The sequence below is a fragment of the Poecilia formosa genome, unplaced genomic scaffold (assembly GCF_000485575.1).
Source record: "Poecilia formosa unplaced genomic scaffold, Poecilia_formosa-5.1.2 Scaffold94, whole genome shotgun sequence".
NCBI lineage: Eukaryota > Metazoa > Chordata > Actinopteri > Cyprinodontiformes > Poeciliidae > Poecilia > Poecilia formosa.
In genome coordinates, this window is record NW_006800033.1 from 352679 (window position 1) to 368941 (window position 16263).

The 16263-nt window shown below is 38.6% G+C and overlaps 1 protein-coding gene across 1 annotated transcript in view; it reads left to right on the top strand.

The window, feature by feature from the left end:
• The first annotated feature begins 5512 nt into the window (after positions 1-5512).
• Positions 5513-16263, top strand: part of rnd2 (Rho family GTPase 2) — a 30504-nt gene continuing 19753 nt past the window's right edge. The window contains exons 1-2 of the mRNA XM_007558053.2: positions 5513-6121; positions 6555-6642. Of these exons, the coding sequence (XP_007558115.1) occupies positions 6017-6121; positions 6555-6642 (193 nt within the window). The 5' untranslated portion in view covers positions 5513-6016. The remainder of the gene's footprint in view (positions 6122-6554; positions 6643-16263) is intronic.

Here is a 16263-nt window from a genome sequence, read left to right on the forward strand (position 1 = left end):
CAGACCGACATTTAGCATCAGTGTGAGCTGGATAAAAAAAATAAATAAATCTTTAAATGCTTTCAGAAATGCTAATCTGTTAAGGCATTTCTAACAGTTTTTTTTCCCCAGAGTGCCCCTGTGCCTGCTGAAGACACAAATTCCCAGAGGATGATGCTGCCACCACCATGCTCTGACCAGAGCACCTTCTCCCACTTTTAATGGGAATCCTCATGACTTTCTCTCCTTTCTTCCTGCTAATAGCTGCTAAGCTACATTTTCCAGATTTTAATCGGTAAAATTTTTTAAACCTATCTCTCGTTTTCCTTTCACTTCCGTTATGCACTACTTTTTGTTAGTCTCTCATGACATTGGAATAAAATACATTGAAGTCTGTGATTATAATGTGATAAAACATGGACAAAAACTCAAGGGATTAAGAATTAAAGCTCTGTATTCCTGGAGATGTTTTTTGAGACCATCTATTTGAGATTTTTTTTTTTTTGCTTTTTCTTCTTTATTTGCGTGTTTTTTGTTTCAAAGCTCTCCACTTTTATTCTGCATTGATTCAGCAAAATGTTGACATTTCAAGACAGTTTGTCAGCAATAAAATGTATGAAAGCATGTGGTAACCAATGCCAGCTAATCAGCTTGATTCTTATACTTCCTGTGACACAAATATACACACAGGTTTTTACCCAGCTGTGGTTTGTATCAGTGCATATTTGTTAGTGTTAGAGTTTGTTTTTTAATAATAAAGACAGAAAAGACAAAAGTTGTTTCTTTTTCAGCTTTTGCTGACATTTTTCCCCCCTTTTTGGTCTGATTGCCAGATAAATCACGAGCTGCACTGACACAGTTAAGGGATTTTAATTTATTGCCACTTGCATCTGCATTCTGTTTACTGCGGCGTGTTTAGCAGAGAGGTTTTTCAAACTCCAGGAATGGGAGGAAACGTCTGTTTATGTTGCCTATTCTACAGTAGGACTTGCAGGAACCTTGGGCCTGCGTATGGCTCATTGTTGCTACTTCCCTGCACGGCACCTCAGAAAAAATATGAGCTAGTGTTGAGGTCAGGCCAGTTTCTCGGTGAAATAATATTATCTGCTCCGTACTGCTTGGCCAGGAGTGAGGGGGAATCCGGAGCTGGCATGTGGGATGACCAATGAGCGATCACAAGAGACATTCACTGAGTCGGATTGTGTACATTTGGGTTTTCCTGCAGGTTTTACAGTTAGAAAGAAGCGTGTCTTTGACGAAACCAATTATCGCTGCAATTCATAATGGCCCCAAAATAAAATAGAGTAGATTTCAACGAACCGCATAAAAGTCTTGCCCAGTGTCCATCAGGGAGACTGACCACAGGAGGAGTGCAGAGACACCTTGTGGCTCTAAAGTGCCACTCAGCACTAAGTCAGCAGAGTCCCAATCAATATGCCACAGGGGCTTAATGATGTATAATGCTGGTGATATAGATCGGCTGCTTTGACACAGGCAAAATGTTACAAAGCAAAATGTTTTCTCCAACTGCTCTGTAAATACTCCGCAAGACTTGAGTGAGGCCTTTTTATCTTCCTTTTTTTCTGCCAAGGAGCCAGAGTTTAATCTCTCAAGTTTTTTCTTTGCCATTTTGCAGAGCATGTTCCAGCAGCTCAGCCGGGTGTGAAATGCATCCGTCACAGCTTAACATGGCTGGAGTTAAAGGACGAGCACGACGAGGGAACAGATACGTGCACACCTGACGTCGTCAAGAAGCTTCTTGTTGCAGTAGGCCGCAGAAAGCGTGATGCTGCTCAGCAGGATAATCAGCCTGGATAAACTCCTGTGTTCTGTTCCAGGCAAATAGACGGAGTCTGCAGGGAGTCTCTGAGGATGTGCTGTTTGAACTGTAAACACACCCACATTGCCGTTCCATTAAGTTGAGCAAACACTGAGATTTGAAAGAGATCTATGAAGATAAATAAGTAAGATTCAAATCCCCTACATGGCTGCCTGCATGACTTACTGCTAGAGATTTAAAATTAATACCTTTGTGTGGCTTCAGTCACTTATCTGCTCATCAGTCAACTCATCGTGTTTCAATGACAAGTTAAACCTGTTCACCTTCTTTCACCATGAAACTGTAAACCACAATCTGAATAAACAGATTGAATTGCATATATAAGAAAAACAAGATAAAAGCCTTCAAGCCTCAATCAGTCCAATCCAGTAACTCCATTTCACATAGTGCAATAAATAACACGTTTCTTTTTTTTACAATATTTATTTCATTTTTTTTGTTGTAAAATGTTATTTTTGTTCTGCCATTTTGTTGTATTTTTTTAATCCTGTTTCTAATCCAAAAAGCAAATAGACTTCCCTTTAACTTAATAATTTTTTAAGTTTAAAAGATAGCAGAAAAAAAAACTATTTTTCAGTTTTTTTTCTTCCACAGTTTTAAAAATACAAACGTACTGAAACACCGATTTCCTTAAAACCAAGAGTTACTCTTGATTCATAACAACTGGAAAATTGATTACTATATTTGAGGGATTTTTGATGATTATTCTTGATGATTTTGGTGATGGGAGTTGACAAAATGTTTGTTTGTTGCGAGTTTCATAATTGCTTACTGTATTATATGTTTTATCACATAAAGCACTTTGATCTCCTTGTCACTGAAATGTGCTGTACAAATAAACTTGACTTTATTTGACTTATTCAACAGTAACTTGATCTAAAACAATAAAAGAGTGGCTTCATTAGAAGAAGATTAAAGTTTTTATACCGGTGGCCCAGACCTGAAATTCACTGAAAGTCTGAAGAGGGTTCTGCGTCAGAATCTGACTTGATTGGAGATTTTATTTTCTTTTTTCACAGAAGAGGAGGTAAATATTCCCACGTCAAGATGTGTCATGTTGATATACTGCTATTCAAAAAGATTGAGAACTGTGATAAAATCAAAAGGTGTTTCAACAGATTATCAGTTGAATGGTGTACTTGTGCAACCACATGATTTAGTTGCTTTTTTTTCCACCATAAAAGTGACAGCTTGTTTTTCAACTTTCTCTTATTGGTCAGAGAGAAAGTGCAGGTATTATTATCTTTTTTCTTTTCTTTTTTTCCCCCTCTAAAACAACCACTGTTATTCTAACAGAAGCAGATAGACCTTTTATATGATATATTACTTTTACATTAACTAGACCTTTGGGTCAGTTGCTCTGCTCTGTAAAGGAGTCAGTTATGTAAAATGTTCTTTACCTAAGTTGAATTGTATTTAAATGATTAAACAAGTAAAAGTACAAATACTATTTAATCTTCACCTTACAGCATCATGGACAACGCAAACCTTTTCAAAATAGATGCATTCACATATTATTGATCGAACAAAAGTCATTGTTCTGTTTTATGTAGAGAGTTTCTCTTATATCAGGGATCTTTTAACACCCGTTTCCATCCCACACCTAAGAAAATAAACCACTTGATTTTTGCAGCATGTGCACAATGCAACAGCATGCTAGGATTGTATTTATTTATCAAAGCTTGTGACCGTTCTACGATGACTTTTGAGTCCAACACTTAAGCACATTTTAACTGAAAGAAGATCCTCCGCTGCCATGTCAAACTTTAACATTTTCGTAGCTCAGTGCCACAGTCTGTGCTGTAATGAATGAATACTGCCACCTTCTGTTTTATTGCTGCCAACATTCAAGACATTTAAGGTAGAGAGTGTTTTTATTACCAATAAAACGTTATAAAGCCAGCAGACACTCACAGCCCTTATGGTCGGCTAAGAGAAGCTGTTCCAGTAGGATTGACCATAGAATATGGAGGACATGGATTCTGTCATATTAGTAAGGAAAAATTATGGTATTGGAAGTCATGTTTTGCCTAGAGAAATTTCACAAGATTCAAAGTATAACTATTTCTTTATTTAGTTTTTTTTTATTGCTTCCTTTCATCATTAAATGTTTGCACATGTCAGTAATTAAACTCTAAATCGTTTTAAGAGCTTGTTTATTTGCAATGGCAGTGCTTTTACACTTGTATCGTTTTCAAGCAGGACACATTCAGGTTGTCTCTCATTTTGTTTTTTTCCCCATCACTCTTCACCTTGAACCCTAGATTTCTAAAGATTAGGGCAGCGGTTAGAGAAATGACCTTTATAGCCCTTGAAAGGGAAACTTTTTGAGGCTGCACTTGCAAATTTCTTTGACAAACACTCATTCAATAAAGTAGAATATTACTGACAAGATAGTTATGTTTTTCCACCAACTAAACAAATATGATTACTATTCAATTTCTTCTAATTTTTGGCTTGATTTGCTGCTTTTATTTCATAGTGATTTCTTTGCATCTCATGTTTTGCTGTGCATTTCCTTCATTTTGAGATCAGCTTGCATAAATTATGTTTTATTCATCATGGGTTGTTTTTCTTCTATTTGTAGATTTTTTTTAATTCAATTTTGGTTATGTTTTTGTATTATATAATGGTATTATTATTCTTTAATAACTGTTTTAAGATGTGGCATGCCATAGTTAGGATGCTTCTGTTGGTTTTGTATTGGTAATTCTCTATACTTGGAGGCAGTTCAGTGCCTCCTAGTGGCCATTTTGAAGATATGGTCGTTAATCATGTTCACACCCACTTATTCCAGTGTTTCTTTCAGTAGCTGAGTTTTGCAGCGCTTTGGTTAAACGCGGCATCCGTAAACTCATTTTTGAAGTGATTAATAAAACTGGTTATTCACTACTGAGTCCTAATGAATTCTATATAGGTAATGAATTCTATATAGGTAATTGCATCACATATTTTTTTCAGAAGATGAACAACCTGATTAAGCTTAAACGTAATTTTTTTTTTCTGCGTCCTTTTTTTTCCCTTTGTTTGCACTTTAAACTGCAAAAAAGTCTAAACATTTTAGGCTTTATGTCACCGTGTAGCTCAACAAAAGATTCAGATATTTTTTTATAAATAAAACTCAAGGTTATTAGAGACCTATATGTTACTCATTAGTAAAATAGTTTCTCTTTACTTGCAGAAAAAAGACGATCAAAATTAATTTCATACTAAAGATTCTGAAATGAATGACTCATTTCAAACAGTTAGTCTCCACAAGGGGGCGCTGTCGGTCTGCAGTGCCAAAAGAATGACTGAGCATTGGCGAAGAGGTGCTTCGTCATTCATTCAGAAAAACGCGTCAAAGGTTTCTTTAAATGAGCTATTAAGTTTAACTACCAATACTAATTTTTTTTTCTTTGCTACAGTAATATTGCGATTAAAATGTCGTGCTTCCTGTAAATGAATTCGCTTTTTAGCCATAGCCCATATTTTATTTAATAAATATAAAAAAAAGAAGAAAAAGAAAGTCGCTTAACATTGCAGAGGGACCTAAAAACTGTTTATTTTCTTGCGTAAAAGTTGTTTATCAGTTTGGATTTGATCTCAGCTGAAAAGGTAAAAATAGTTGAGGGAGGTAATAATAATAATAATAATGGCACTCAGCAGCAAAAATGTCCCCCCAGGTTACGTGGATTCTTATATATAAAATATATTTCCTGGCCACAAAACTTAAAAAAAAAAAAAAAAACATTTTTTTTTAATAGGCAGAGTGATTTTAGCGCACATCACCAGAGGGGAGCAAGCAGCTGTATTTTTTTGCAAATCTATCAAATACATTTTTGATAACCCAGATAATTAAAAAAAGAAAAAAAATGTCAGAGATTCTTTAGTTTCTCCCTCGACCCCAAAACGCAACCTCATGTGTGTCAGACGCCAGTATTGGGAAGGCGTGGTCAGTCATTAAGTACCAGAGTTTCCAGTGGAGGCTCTGCGCGTCTTGCTCCTGGTTTCGGCACCTACAGGCTCAGACAGAGTCCGTCAGTGGAAAGCAAAGGGCTGCGCGCAGAAGACCACAGACTTTGGATTAAAAGGCGCACCGGTCCTGCGCATGAATTTGCTCATTTTTATTCTCGCTGTGCGACTCCTGTGCGCGTTTTATCGGAGGCTGGATGCAGGCGCTCGCAGTGTCAAGAATCCAGCTCTGACGGACTAACCATGGACAGCATAGGCAGCAGCCGCTGCAAGATCGTGGTGGTCGGGGATACCCAGTGCGGGAAAACGGCGCTCCTGCACGTCTTTGCCAAGGACTGCTACCCAGAGGTGGGTTTAGAGAAAACTCTCAACTTTAACTTTTACAATTTTTTTGGCACTAATTGACAGGAGGATGTAGAAAAAAGCAGAGAGAAACATCAGGTCTGATTCAGCAGGTTACATCCACCTGCCCAACAGAGAGAGACAAAGAAGTGCAGATGCATGCAGGGGTCTGAGGAGGGGGATTGTTAGAAAATCACAGAACAAACTGCCTGTGTCCTTACATGATGCATCTATGTTTAATCCTTAAAATAATCTATGCATGGAGAACTTTTTACCGGTTGTAGTATTTGACTGGATTTGACTCTTGAATTATAAAAGCTGAATGGAATCTGTGATTGGATTGCATTGGTATGAATTGGGAAGTCGTGAAAAGTGTCAAAAACATTTTAAAAGCGGCTCGTCGTGCTCTCCGTCGCTGAAAGGGATCTTCTGTTTTCAGAACTATGTGCCCACCGTGTTTGAAAACTACACTGCCAGTTTTGAGATCGACAAGCACCGGATTGAGCTGAATATGTGGGACACGTCAGGTAAGACAGCTTCATATTTCTGTGTGCGCCTGCTGCTGATATCAAACCCTGCCATGCTGCCTGTCTGTCCCAGGCTAAGATCGTGAGAGGTCTGCCTCCATCTCCCCCTCTCCAACTTTCACCACCTCCCCACCCACCCCCGTCATCTCTCTGACAAATTGCTTTGACCTGCCAACTTTACGTTTCTTTTTTTTTCTCTTCTTGTCTCCGCTTGGAGGCATTTGGTTTTTATGATTGTTTTCTTTTCGAGGAGACTCCAGTGCCAGCCGTGCTTCTGTGCGCCTTGTGTTTGCATTCCTTCCTGGGCAGGCCGCTTGTGTGTGGCTGACTCTTCCCAGGCTCCGGCTGAGGGTCAGGCGACACTGGGGGAGGAGACAAGAAAAGAGGGTGAAGGCATGGATAATTCAGACAGGATGCGCCTGAAGGGACCAGTAATTGCTCTAACTGTTTAAATGTTTTCATCCGATTTAGATGAATGCAGTTTTGCCAGACGGTCGGGTCAACTATGTGGTTTGTCGTCTGCAGTTTCACAGTGTCTTGCAAAAGAATCCATACCCTTTGAGCCTCTGAGAAGAAAATCATACTTGGGTTTCTATTTTTTTATTTTTTTTCCCACAAATGAGAGTCAGAAAAGTGTAATGCAATGTATCGTTAACTTTTAGGGTGTTTTCCCCATCTGATAGTTTGGTAGGCTTGGTTCAGTTGAGGACAAAAATCACATTTGTTACATTTTCAGCTGGTGTGGTGAACCAAACAAAACAAAGCCTTTGAGCAGCCTGTTCACCTCCTTGCCTGTGGTGGCGCTGCAGCAAGAACCACTGAAGGAAATGACACAAAAATATCTGAACAAGACTCTGAGTGCAACTTCCTTCTTCACGAAATGCTTGCAAAAATGGTGTGGCGTCAGATTTTAGCGAAGGAGTTTCAGATTTATTTGTAAAGCACATTTCAGCGTCAAAGAGCTTTATATGATAAAAACTTCATATGGTGGTTCTACTCTGAATACAGATGTAGTTCAATGTTCAGATTCATTCATACGAGTTTCAGCTGATGGTTTTAGTCACCTGATCTCGTTTTAAAACGGATGACCCGTTATAAAAATAACAACTGCCGGTGACATCAGTGGGAAATACGGTGGAAACGGATAGCAGCTGAATAGTTAAGGTTGAAGTAACCGGTTCTTGCTGAGGAAGTAGATTTCCCCATCATGCAGCCCAGCAAGATGAACTGGTGAGACTCTATTTTGCTCTTGTCAATGTGGATGGATTTACTGCTCTGAGCTACCCTGAGACTTTGCATGTCAAAGCAGTCTCGGGCCAAATCGGCTCCTGTCAACCAGGCCGGTGACATGGGTGAGCACTTCTACTGGATCCTCCCACGGGGACTCCTTTTTTTGTGTTTGTTTTTCTTTTAACATAAACATTCCCAAACCTGAACTGAAGCCATATTCCAGCGGAGAAATGATGGGAGTATTTTTGTGTCACATGATGAGTCATGGAGGAATGTTGTTTCTCCTTGAACCGAGCCTCGACCCAGAGAGTAAATCAGCTTGAGCTTGTCACTCAGAGGGTTGAAGTCCTCTGGGGCCCGGGGGCCACAGTTTAGAGTTGCTTATCTCTCAGCTGTAAGAAGTTAATGATGCAGTGGGAATATTGTGCTTCTGTCCATCCTTGAAACCCCGGCAAACCACCTCTGGTGATTTCAGGCCTTAATCTTCAGTCAGGAGACGCCTAATTGACTACAAACATGACGTCACCAGCCCACAGGGCAAATGTGTGTGTGTGTGTGTGTTTGCGTGTGTGTGTGTGTCCTCAGAGGTCCTTGCGCAGTGCGGGATTATTCACTGATTCACGGCAAACACAGATGTTCATATTTTCTCTCAGCAAGAAGGAATAATTGGCTCACACTTAGATGAAAAAAGCTTTCAAGTAGAAAGCGGTCCGTCTTCTATCATTCCCCGTTTAGACACCAATTATTTTTTTTTAACAGTTCTTCCCCTTCTTACCTTTCACCTCCTTATTGTTTAGACCATTTTCTTCTCTTAAGACACAATCACTGCCAGTTCAGCTACGCGGTAATTACACCAACATTCAGACCAAAGCGTGTTTTATTTTTGTTTTTGATCAGTTGTAAAAGATAAGACTCACTTGGAAAACAGGTAAACGTTGCAGCTTGAATCTCATTGTCTTCTTTTTTTGTATAAAACTTGACTATAGAGTCGGAACTCAAAAAAATCCAACACCAAAAAACACTTACAGGTTGTGTTAACAGCACTCTTCAGTGTGAAAGTTACAACTGGGGGAACAATACTTATCGTGAGCTATTTTCAGTATCCGAGGGGTTTAAATACAAAGTTGGAGGAAGAAAAAGCCGTAGCTGTTTTTTACTGCTAACTAGTGAGGTAAGAAAACAAAACAGTAGTAAAAATGTCCTGAAATGGACTAAAGTTTCACCCTGATGGATAATATGCAGTAAACTTTAATATTTTGAGTTCTTATTTAAAGGAGCCACACCTCAGGTTTTCAGGGAGTTTGTTCCAGAGCTGAGAATCATCAAACCAAAATGCTGCTTCCTCTTGTTTAGTCTGTTCCTGGGAGTCAGATGGCCTGAGAGGTTTATTACATCCATCTTGGTTCTCTCATCGAGCAAGTCCACTGATTTAAGGACAGTTGAGATGCGCTTCGTTTTCCTGGTGTTAGTCTGAACTCTGCTGGAATTTCGGAAAAGCAACTTTCCATAAAATTTCCTGAGACACCATTGAAATAATCTAACTTATTTAAAATAAAACGATCTCTCATTTTGGGGTCTTAATCGAAAAATCTTTAATGTGGCAAACCTTTGATGGACTGTAGTGATGTGGTGACAGAGATAAAAAGTTGTGTGTCACCACCAGACGTATGGTAAGATATGTTGTACTCCATAATTTAGGTCACATGGGTCAAACTCGAGGGCCGGGGGCCAAATCTGACCCACTGTAGCTTTTTATTTGGCCTTCTAGACTCAAAATGACATCAATAAGTCCCTCTAGTTTTTCAACAAATTAGCAAAACTCACTCAAAAGTTCACACAAAATTTACAGATTTCCATACTTTTCTTCTGATTTTTAACAGTCGTTCTTTTCTTAAAGCTCTTTAAGAACAATCAGATTTTTGATATGGCCCAAAATGAAAATGAGTTTAACACTCCTGATCTAGATGGTGGAGAACATGGATACTGAATAAAAGTGTCCCATCATGTAGCCCACTTATGATCTTTGTTTGTGTAGATTCATATTCAGCAACTAACATTAAATCTTCCTCTGCCAGGAAGCTCTAGCTAATTCCTAAAAAAACCCACTCACCTATGCACTCTGTCAATTAGTAAGTTATCATTCAAACACTGGCATCCAGTCAAACCAGCACAGAAGTTATAAGTGCTTTGCTGCTTGACTGTAGTCATTTACCAATGCAGACTCATTTCTGTGGAGGGATCAAAATCATGACGAATAGCATTAAAAAGAGCTAAATATTGTCATGTCTTCACCGTTTTGTATTTTAGCAGTTTTGGATGCTTCTTACCTCAATATTACAGGTTGGCAAGTCTGTCTGTCATGGAGCATGTTGGATTAGAGCTTTTCAGAAATTTCTTATGGAAGCTACACTCTCTTGGAAAATGGAGACTGGGGCTAACCATTGCAAACTGTGCTAACTGGCACTATAAGATGCTAACTGGCACTATAAGATGCTAACTGGCACCATAAGATGCTAAATACAGTTTAAAAGACTGCTTTAAATGAGTAAAACCGTGTTTTACAGTGACTGCTGTCTGAAACATGGTGAAAAGTTGCCTGTGCTGCTAGCATAAATAATTAGTGAGTGCTTGTAGGAGGATGGTTAGAAAGAAATATTTTGGATGCTGTTAATTAGAGAGAATGTAAGTGGCTACAATTCATTTAGGGAGGTCAAAGCTTTACAAAAGCTTGAACTCTCTGATGATTTTCTACCTACTTTCTGTCCAGCTACAGTCCACTTGACATTTTTATGTCAACGAGAGGTTTGCTTCAATTTTCCACCTGCTACATCAAATCCACACTTAGATCTGATTTCCTTTCCTCAGCCCTCACATGAAGAATTGTCTCCTCTTTAATTGCCTCCAAAGTCAGGCTTCTGTATTCTGGCTTTGTCCACAAAACATTATTGATCACTGCTTGAGGCCAGGCTACTGCGCTGCACCCGGCTCACATTTCTCTGATGTGGTTATGTAGTATTACCGGTATTCATTGCTGCTGCATGGAAGTTGGCCATTGATTAGTTTGCTTTCATTAAATCTAACACTTCCTCGAGGTCAGAGCAGGAATGGTGAGCTTTGCATCGGAGTGAGGTTGATGTTTCTGCATGTCATCAGATCTGGGTTTTTGGAAGAATTTAAAGTTTTAAGGTACTTTTTTTGTCTGTCCTGCAGCTTTTGGCCATCTGGAGAGTTAAAAAGATGAAGTGGGTATTACAGACTCATGCTGCAGAACATTGCTGAGCTGTCACATAGAGATGAACAGGAAAGTCTGATTCACAAAGCACTTATCTTTGTGTTTTTGATTAACTCTTTAAGTAACTCAAGCTGCCAACCAGTCGAAATGTCAATGCAGCTCGGTGATAACCTGTCTGAGACCCATTAGTGTTTTCTGTCAAACGCTCCGGGGCCCCACTGGTAGCCAGCATGTCTGGGGTTTTACTGTGCCTGAGGTATTATTGCACTTATTTTGTTCCCAACATGCTAAGAGAGCCTGGGAAAAGGTCTCTGTGGTTCTGTCGTGGGTTTGAAACCTCTCAAAGAGGTCGGCGTGTTGCCTCTAAAGCCTGGGCAGGCCAGGCTCTCCTTATGTTTCTGCTGTATGCAGTGTAACTCGTGCATCTCCCTGTTTTACTTCCAGCTGCCTCATTTATGCCTAACGTGATTCTCACTTGAAACTCTTGCGCTCTGTTTAGTCATGCGGGGCTGTGCTGTGAAGAAGCAATCCGCAAGAATCTTGCTTCTCTATCTTCTTTTGAAAACATCTTTAGTGCTACTTTTCATGTTAAACTTTAAAGACGCGACTTTTCATCCAGACCGCGTGTCCATCACGCTTTTCCTGTTGGTTTCTTTCCTCACAACGTGGAAAATTACCCTAATTTTTCAGCCATCTACTTCTTGGAGTATAACATTCCTGCTGTTTTAATTTGAGATAATTCTATGCAATGGGTCCTCAGCTTTTGAACTCATTTTTAATTTTCCCATTATGAAATTTCCTTGCAATTATATTTGACTTATGAGGCAATAACAAGATGGTTACAATGCGCTACGCCGTTCCCAGTTCCCACACGCTCTTAAAATCAGCCTGGTCTGAAAGAGTCTTCTTCGTCTCGTGTCCGACTTTCCAACATTCCTGGTGACTTTATGCTCCTAAAGCTCCACATTCTCAGCTCAGTGGACCATCAGTGCATCCAGCGGCATATAAAAACACGCTGAGGTCAGTGGGCTTTGCGATCCTCAACACTTTCCACTTGATTAATCTTTAATGGACAATGAGTGAACTCAACCCACAGTGCAGAAATAAAATCAACACTCCCCTCAAGCATGCGGCTCGCTGGAGCAGCGGGATGCTCGGGAAATGCTCCAAGATCCGATATGATCTAAGTAACCACAATACGGTAGCCTACATTAACTTCTCACAGTTTAAACAGCTGCTCAGATTGGCCTCTCTGAATCACAGAAAGACTGGGGCTGGGAATTGAACCCAGAACCTTCTTGCTGCAAGGCAACAGCTCTACCAACTGCGCCACTGTGCAGCCCATCCTGGAGGAATGGATGGTGAAACCCTTTCAACTCTGGTTCAAAAGCCCAGACATAAGCGAGAAGCGTTGGCCTTAAAAGTTGTTGCTACTCTTTGCCGAACCTGCCTGGGGCAACAGCTGCCTAAACGAAACCTGTTTTGATGATGCATGCAAGGAAGAAAAGACAGACACTCCCGTCTACTGAAGAAAAGTGTCTGCCAGACGCATTCATCAGCAAACTAAAGCACAAGATTGAGGAAAAACTAACATCAAGATGTTTCTTTTTTTTCTCCATTAACTTACAAATTTTATAACTATGTAGGTTTTATTTCTACATCAAGTGATTAGCTTTAAAAGACTGCAAAAGCAAAATATTTTACCAAGTAATTTTGGTCTAGTTTGTAGAGGAAATACAGTAGTATTTGAAATAAGACGAAACTAAATGAAAAGCAACCTTTCAGCTTTTTTTTAAGTCAATAATTACTTAATATTGATAAAAAAAAAAACAGTGCAGGTTCCAATAGCATTTGCAACAAGACATTTCCCCATGTTTTAGGTGAAATAATCTGCCAGTGGAAGTAATACTTTTTTAAAGATCAATATTAATGAGTTATTTACTAAAACAAGCTCCTGTGGCTTGTTAAAAAGTTACTTGTAAGTTCGATTTTTCTTATTTCTAGTGTACTAAGATATTTGCACAAGAAAATAGACACAAGTAATTGGTTTTGTGGAAGCCATCTAGCAGATGAATCAAGATGTCTATGTTATTTTTGAGAGGAATTAGTCATTTTGAAATCATTTCATAAAGGCTTCTATTTTTAAGTTAAAAGGCACCAATTGTGCTTTGTGTCTTTTTCTGGAGAGAATAGCATGCCTCTTCAGGTAAAGGAAGGAGGTATCTTCAGGGTTAATGGAGTTGCAGTTATTTTTTCGCACCTTCTGTTATTGTGGGGTTACTTAGCATTAGCTAGATATCAGCTTTGAGATATACAAGGCTTTTAAAAAATTAATATTTCCCCTCGTCCGAGGCCCTTTGGCTGATATGACCTGCTGTAGTGATCATTTCTTTCCTCTGGCCCAAACAGAGCATTTGGTCTCAAGAAGCCCGAGGAAATGTATGAATTGTCTAAGGGCATGCTTTTTTCTTTCTTTCTTTTTGATAATATATGTGTGGATTTTATAAACCCCAGAACAGAAAGGATCTGTCCTTCTTTTTTCTATTTAAAAACTGACACACACACAAAAAATTGTGAGCACTTGAAGTATCAGCACATTAGCGTTGACATTGAAGACTGAGCCTGGCAGCACAAAGACTCCTTCACTGAGACACAAATATGGCTGCAGATTTTATAAATAATGAAAATGCACATTGGGGGAAGAAACAACTCTACAAATTAGATAAATGTTTCTGTTCCCATCAGAAATGTTAACATAAGAGCAGCTGGAGCCAGTTTAGAAAAACATTGCTGGATTTGTGTGCGCTCTGTTGGATGCTTACGAAAGTCTAACATTTATTACATATTGTGGCCACTTTTAAAGCCACATATTTGAAATCTTGCAACGATTTTTTTTGACAGAAGGACTACTGTTCTGTCCTCTTAAGATGTACAAGCTCAAAAATAAAATATGTATAAAGTGCATTGTTCTTTTTACTGATCACTTTATTAACTGTGAGCACATTTGAAATTCAGCCAATCACAGAGTTGCTGCTCAGATATTTGGTGATGATTTGTGGGAGTTTAAACTGAGCCCAAGAATTTGGTTGGTGCCAGATTGGTTGGTATGAGGATTTTATGTTTGCAGAAGATGGAAATTATCCAGCTATGTCTTATTTCTGTCAGAGGATAATGTGGAGACTGGTTTCAGATGATAGGAAGGCAACAGTAGCTGTGTTTCCATTACAAATGTGCAAAAAAATAAAAAGTTAAAATAACAGTTTTGGAACTGTGGTCTTTCCATAAAATACAAAAAGCCAGTTATGATCACATCTGAATAAGTTTGTTCACATGGTGAGTTATTTATCATCATCCTCCTTCTACTTCCTGTTCACCATCTTTGTCTTTTCCACTAGTAGTAACATCCAGTTGTTGATCACATGACTTGTGTAATGCGGAAAAAATGTTTCCATTTCATTTTTGCGAAATACACTAATTTCGATGTAGCCGAAAAACCAACTTTTTTAATAAAAACACCTTATTTTTTTATTTTTATTTTTAATTGTCATGTTTCTATTTAGCAAATTTATTTTTGTAATTCCAATTAGCACAATTAAATGGTCCTCTTGTTATATTATGCAGAAAACTACCTGTGAACCTGGTGAACTTTGGGGGCTACACCAGCAGAGGATCACAGTAGGTGCCACTCCAATCAAACTGAGGCTAAGACTCAAAATGTAACAATAGGAGATTGAAAATTATTGCCTGGTCTGATGAGTATTGATTTTTACTGCTGAACTCAGATCAGATTCAGGTGAATCTGCAGCGGCTGTGTGATGCTAACATGTCAGTATGGTACAAAGATCTCGAGGGACATTTCTAACATTTTGTTGAACCTAAGTCATGGAAAAGGCAGAATGGAGTCAAAATCAACACCATTGATTGACGACTACTTTTTTTTGGCTCTTTGATTTAATCTTTCTGTCATCAGATTTAAAATAAGCTTGTTGTTCTTTGTACTAAGCCTGATATCGTAACCTCAAACCCACATAAACGAAACATGTTTCCTTTAAGAAACTGTAAATTTGCAACATTTTTGGCATAACAGAGATCACCATATTCGAAATAAATGAAAAGTGATGTTGCTACATTTATTTTAAGTAAACGTTTGTGCACACAAAAGAGCTGGACAACAGCACTGGCTATGGGGAGTACATTTTAGCTTGGAATTTTTGAATGAACTTTCCATTTTTCTTCCAGAAACCAAACGATTAGTTTGCTGCTGATCCATTTTTAGGATTTATTTTCATTTCCAGCACTTGACCCCAAAATCTGCTTCCAAAAAGACCATTCCTACAGCAATACCAACTCTATGCTGGGCCAGAACAAAGAGCCTATTTAGCTTTCAGCCAAGCTGACCAAATCCTAAAATATTAAGAGGACCATGTGTAAAAAGTAAAAGAGTGAATGTAGCATATGACTTAAATCAGCACTGTACTTGCATGAGATTATAGTTTATTATTTTAACTGTATAGCATCTTTCAACATTATTTTCATTTTGTTAGTAAGATCACCAGTTGATATTTCTAATTTTGATTAAAAACTGTGCTTAAATTGTGTTTGTGATGTCATTTACGGTTAAAGTTCATAATCAAAAATCTTGTCTTAATTAAAATCACCTTTCAAGAAACACACAGCTTCTTTTATAATACATTTTTAAAAAATTAAACAGGTAACAACTATTATTGTTTGTCCAGATAGCTTGACTTCCTTCACTATGATCCAATTAAAAAAATACCACAGGGTAAGATTGATTGCAGAAAAGCATACTGGTGTTTTTTCAAAAGAAAAGCCCAATCAAACTATTTTGGAGGTAAAAAAAAAAAAAAGAAAGAAATAAAAAAAGTACAGTAATTGCTTCCTATATCTCTGAGGCTTTTTAAGATGAATGTGATAAAGTGAACTAAATCATGAAAGACGGCACCGGAGGAGTTAAAGCTACTCATTTGAAGGTGAACTGTCAAGTACATCTTTTTTCTCAATTCATCCTCCGCTCTTTCTTCTCCCCTGTCTGTGTTCTCCATCTCTGATAGCCCATTAGCGAGGATGGCGGCCACAGCATCGGGGTTAGGTCACTCGCAGTTAGCGATTGTACGGCAGCTGGTGGTGGGCAGATGTGT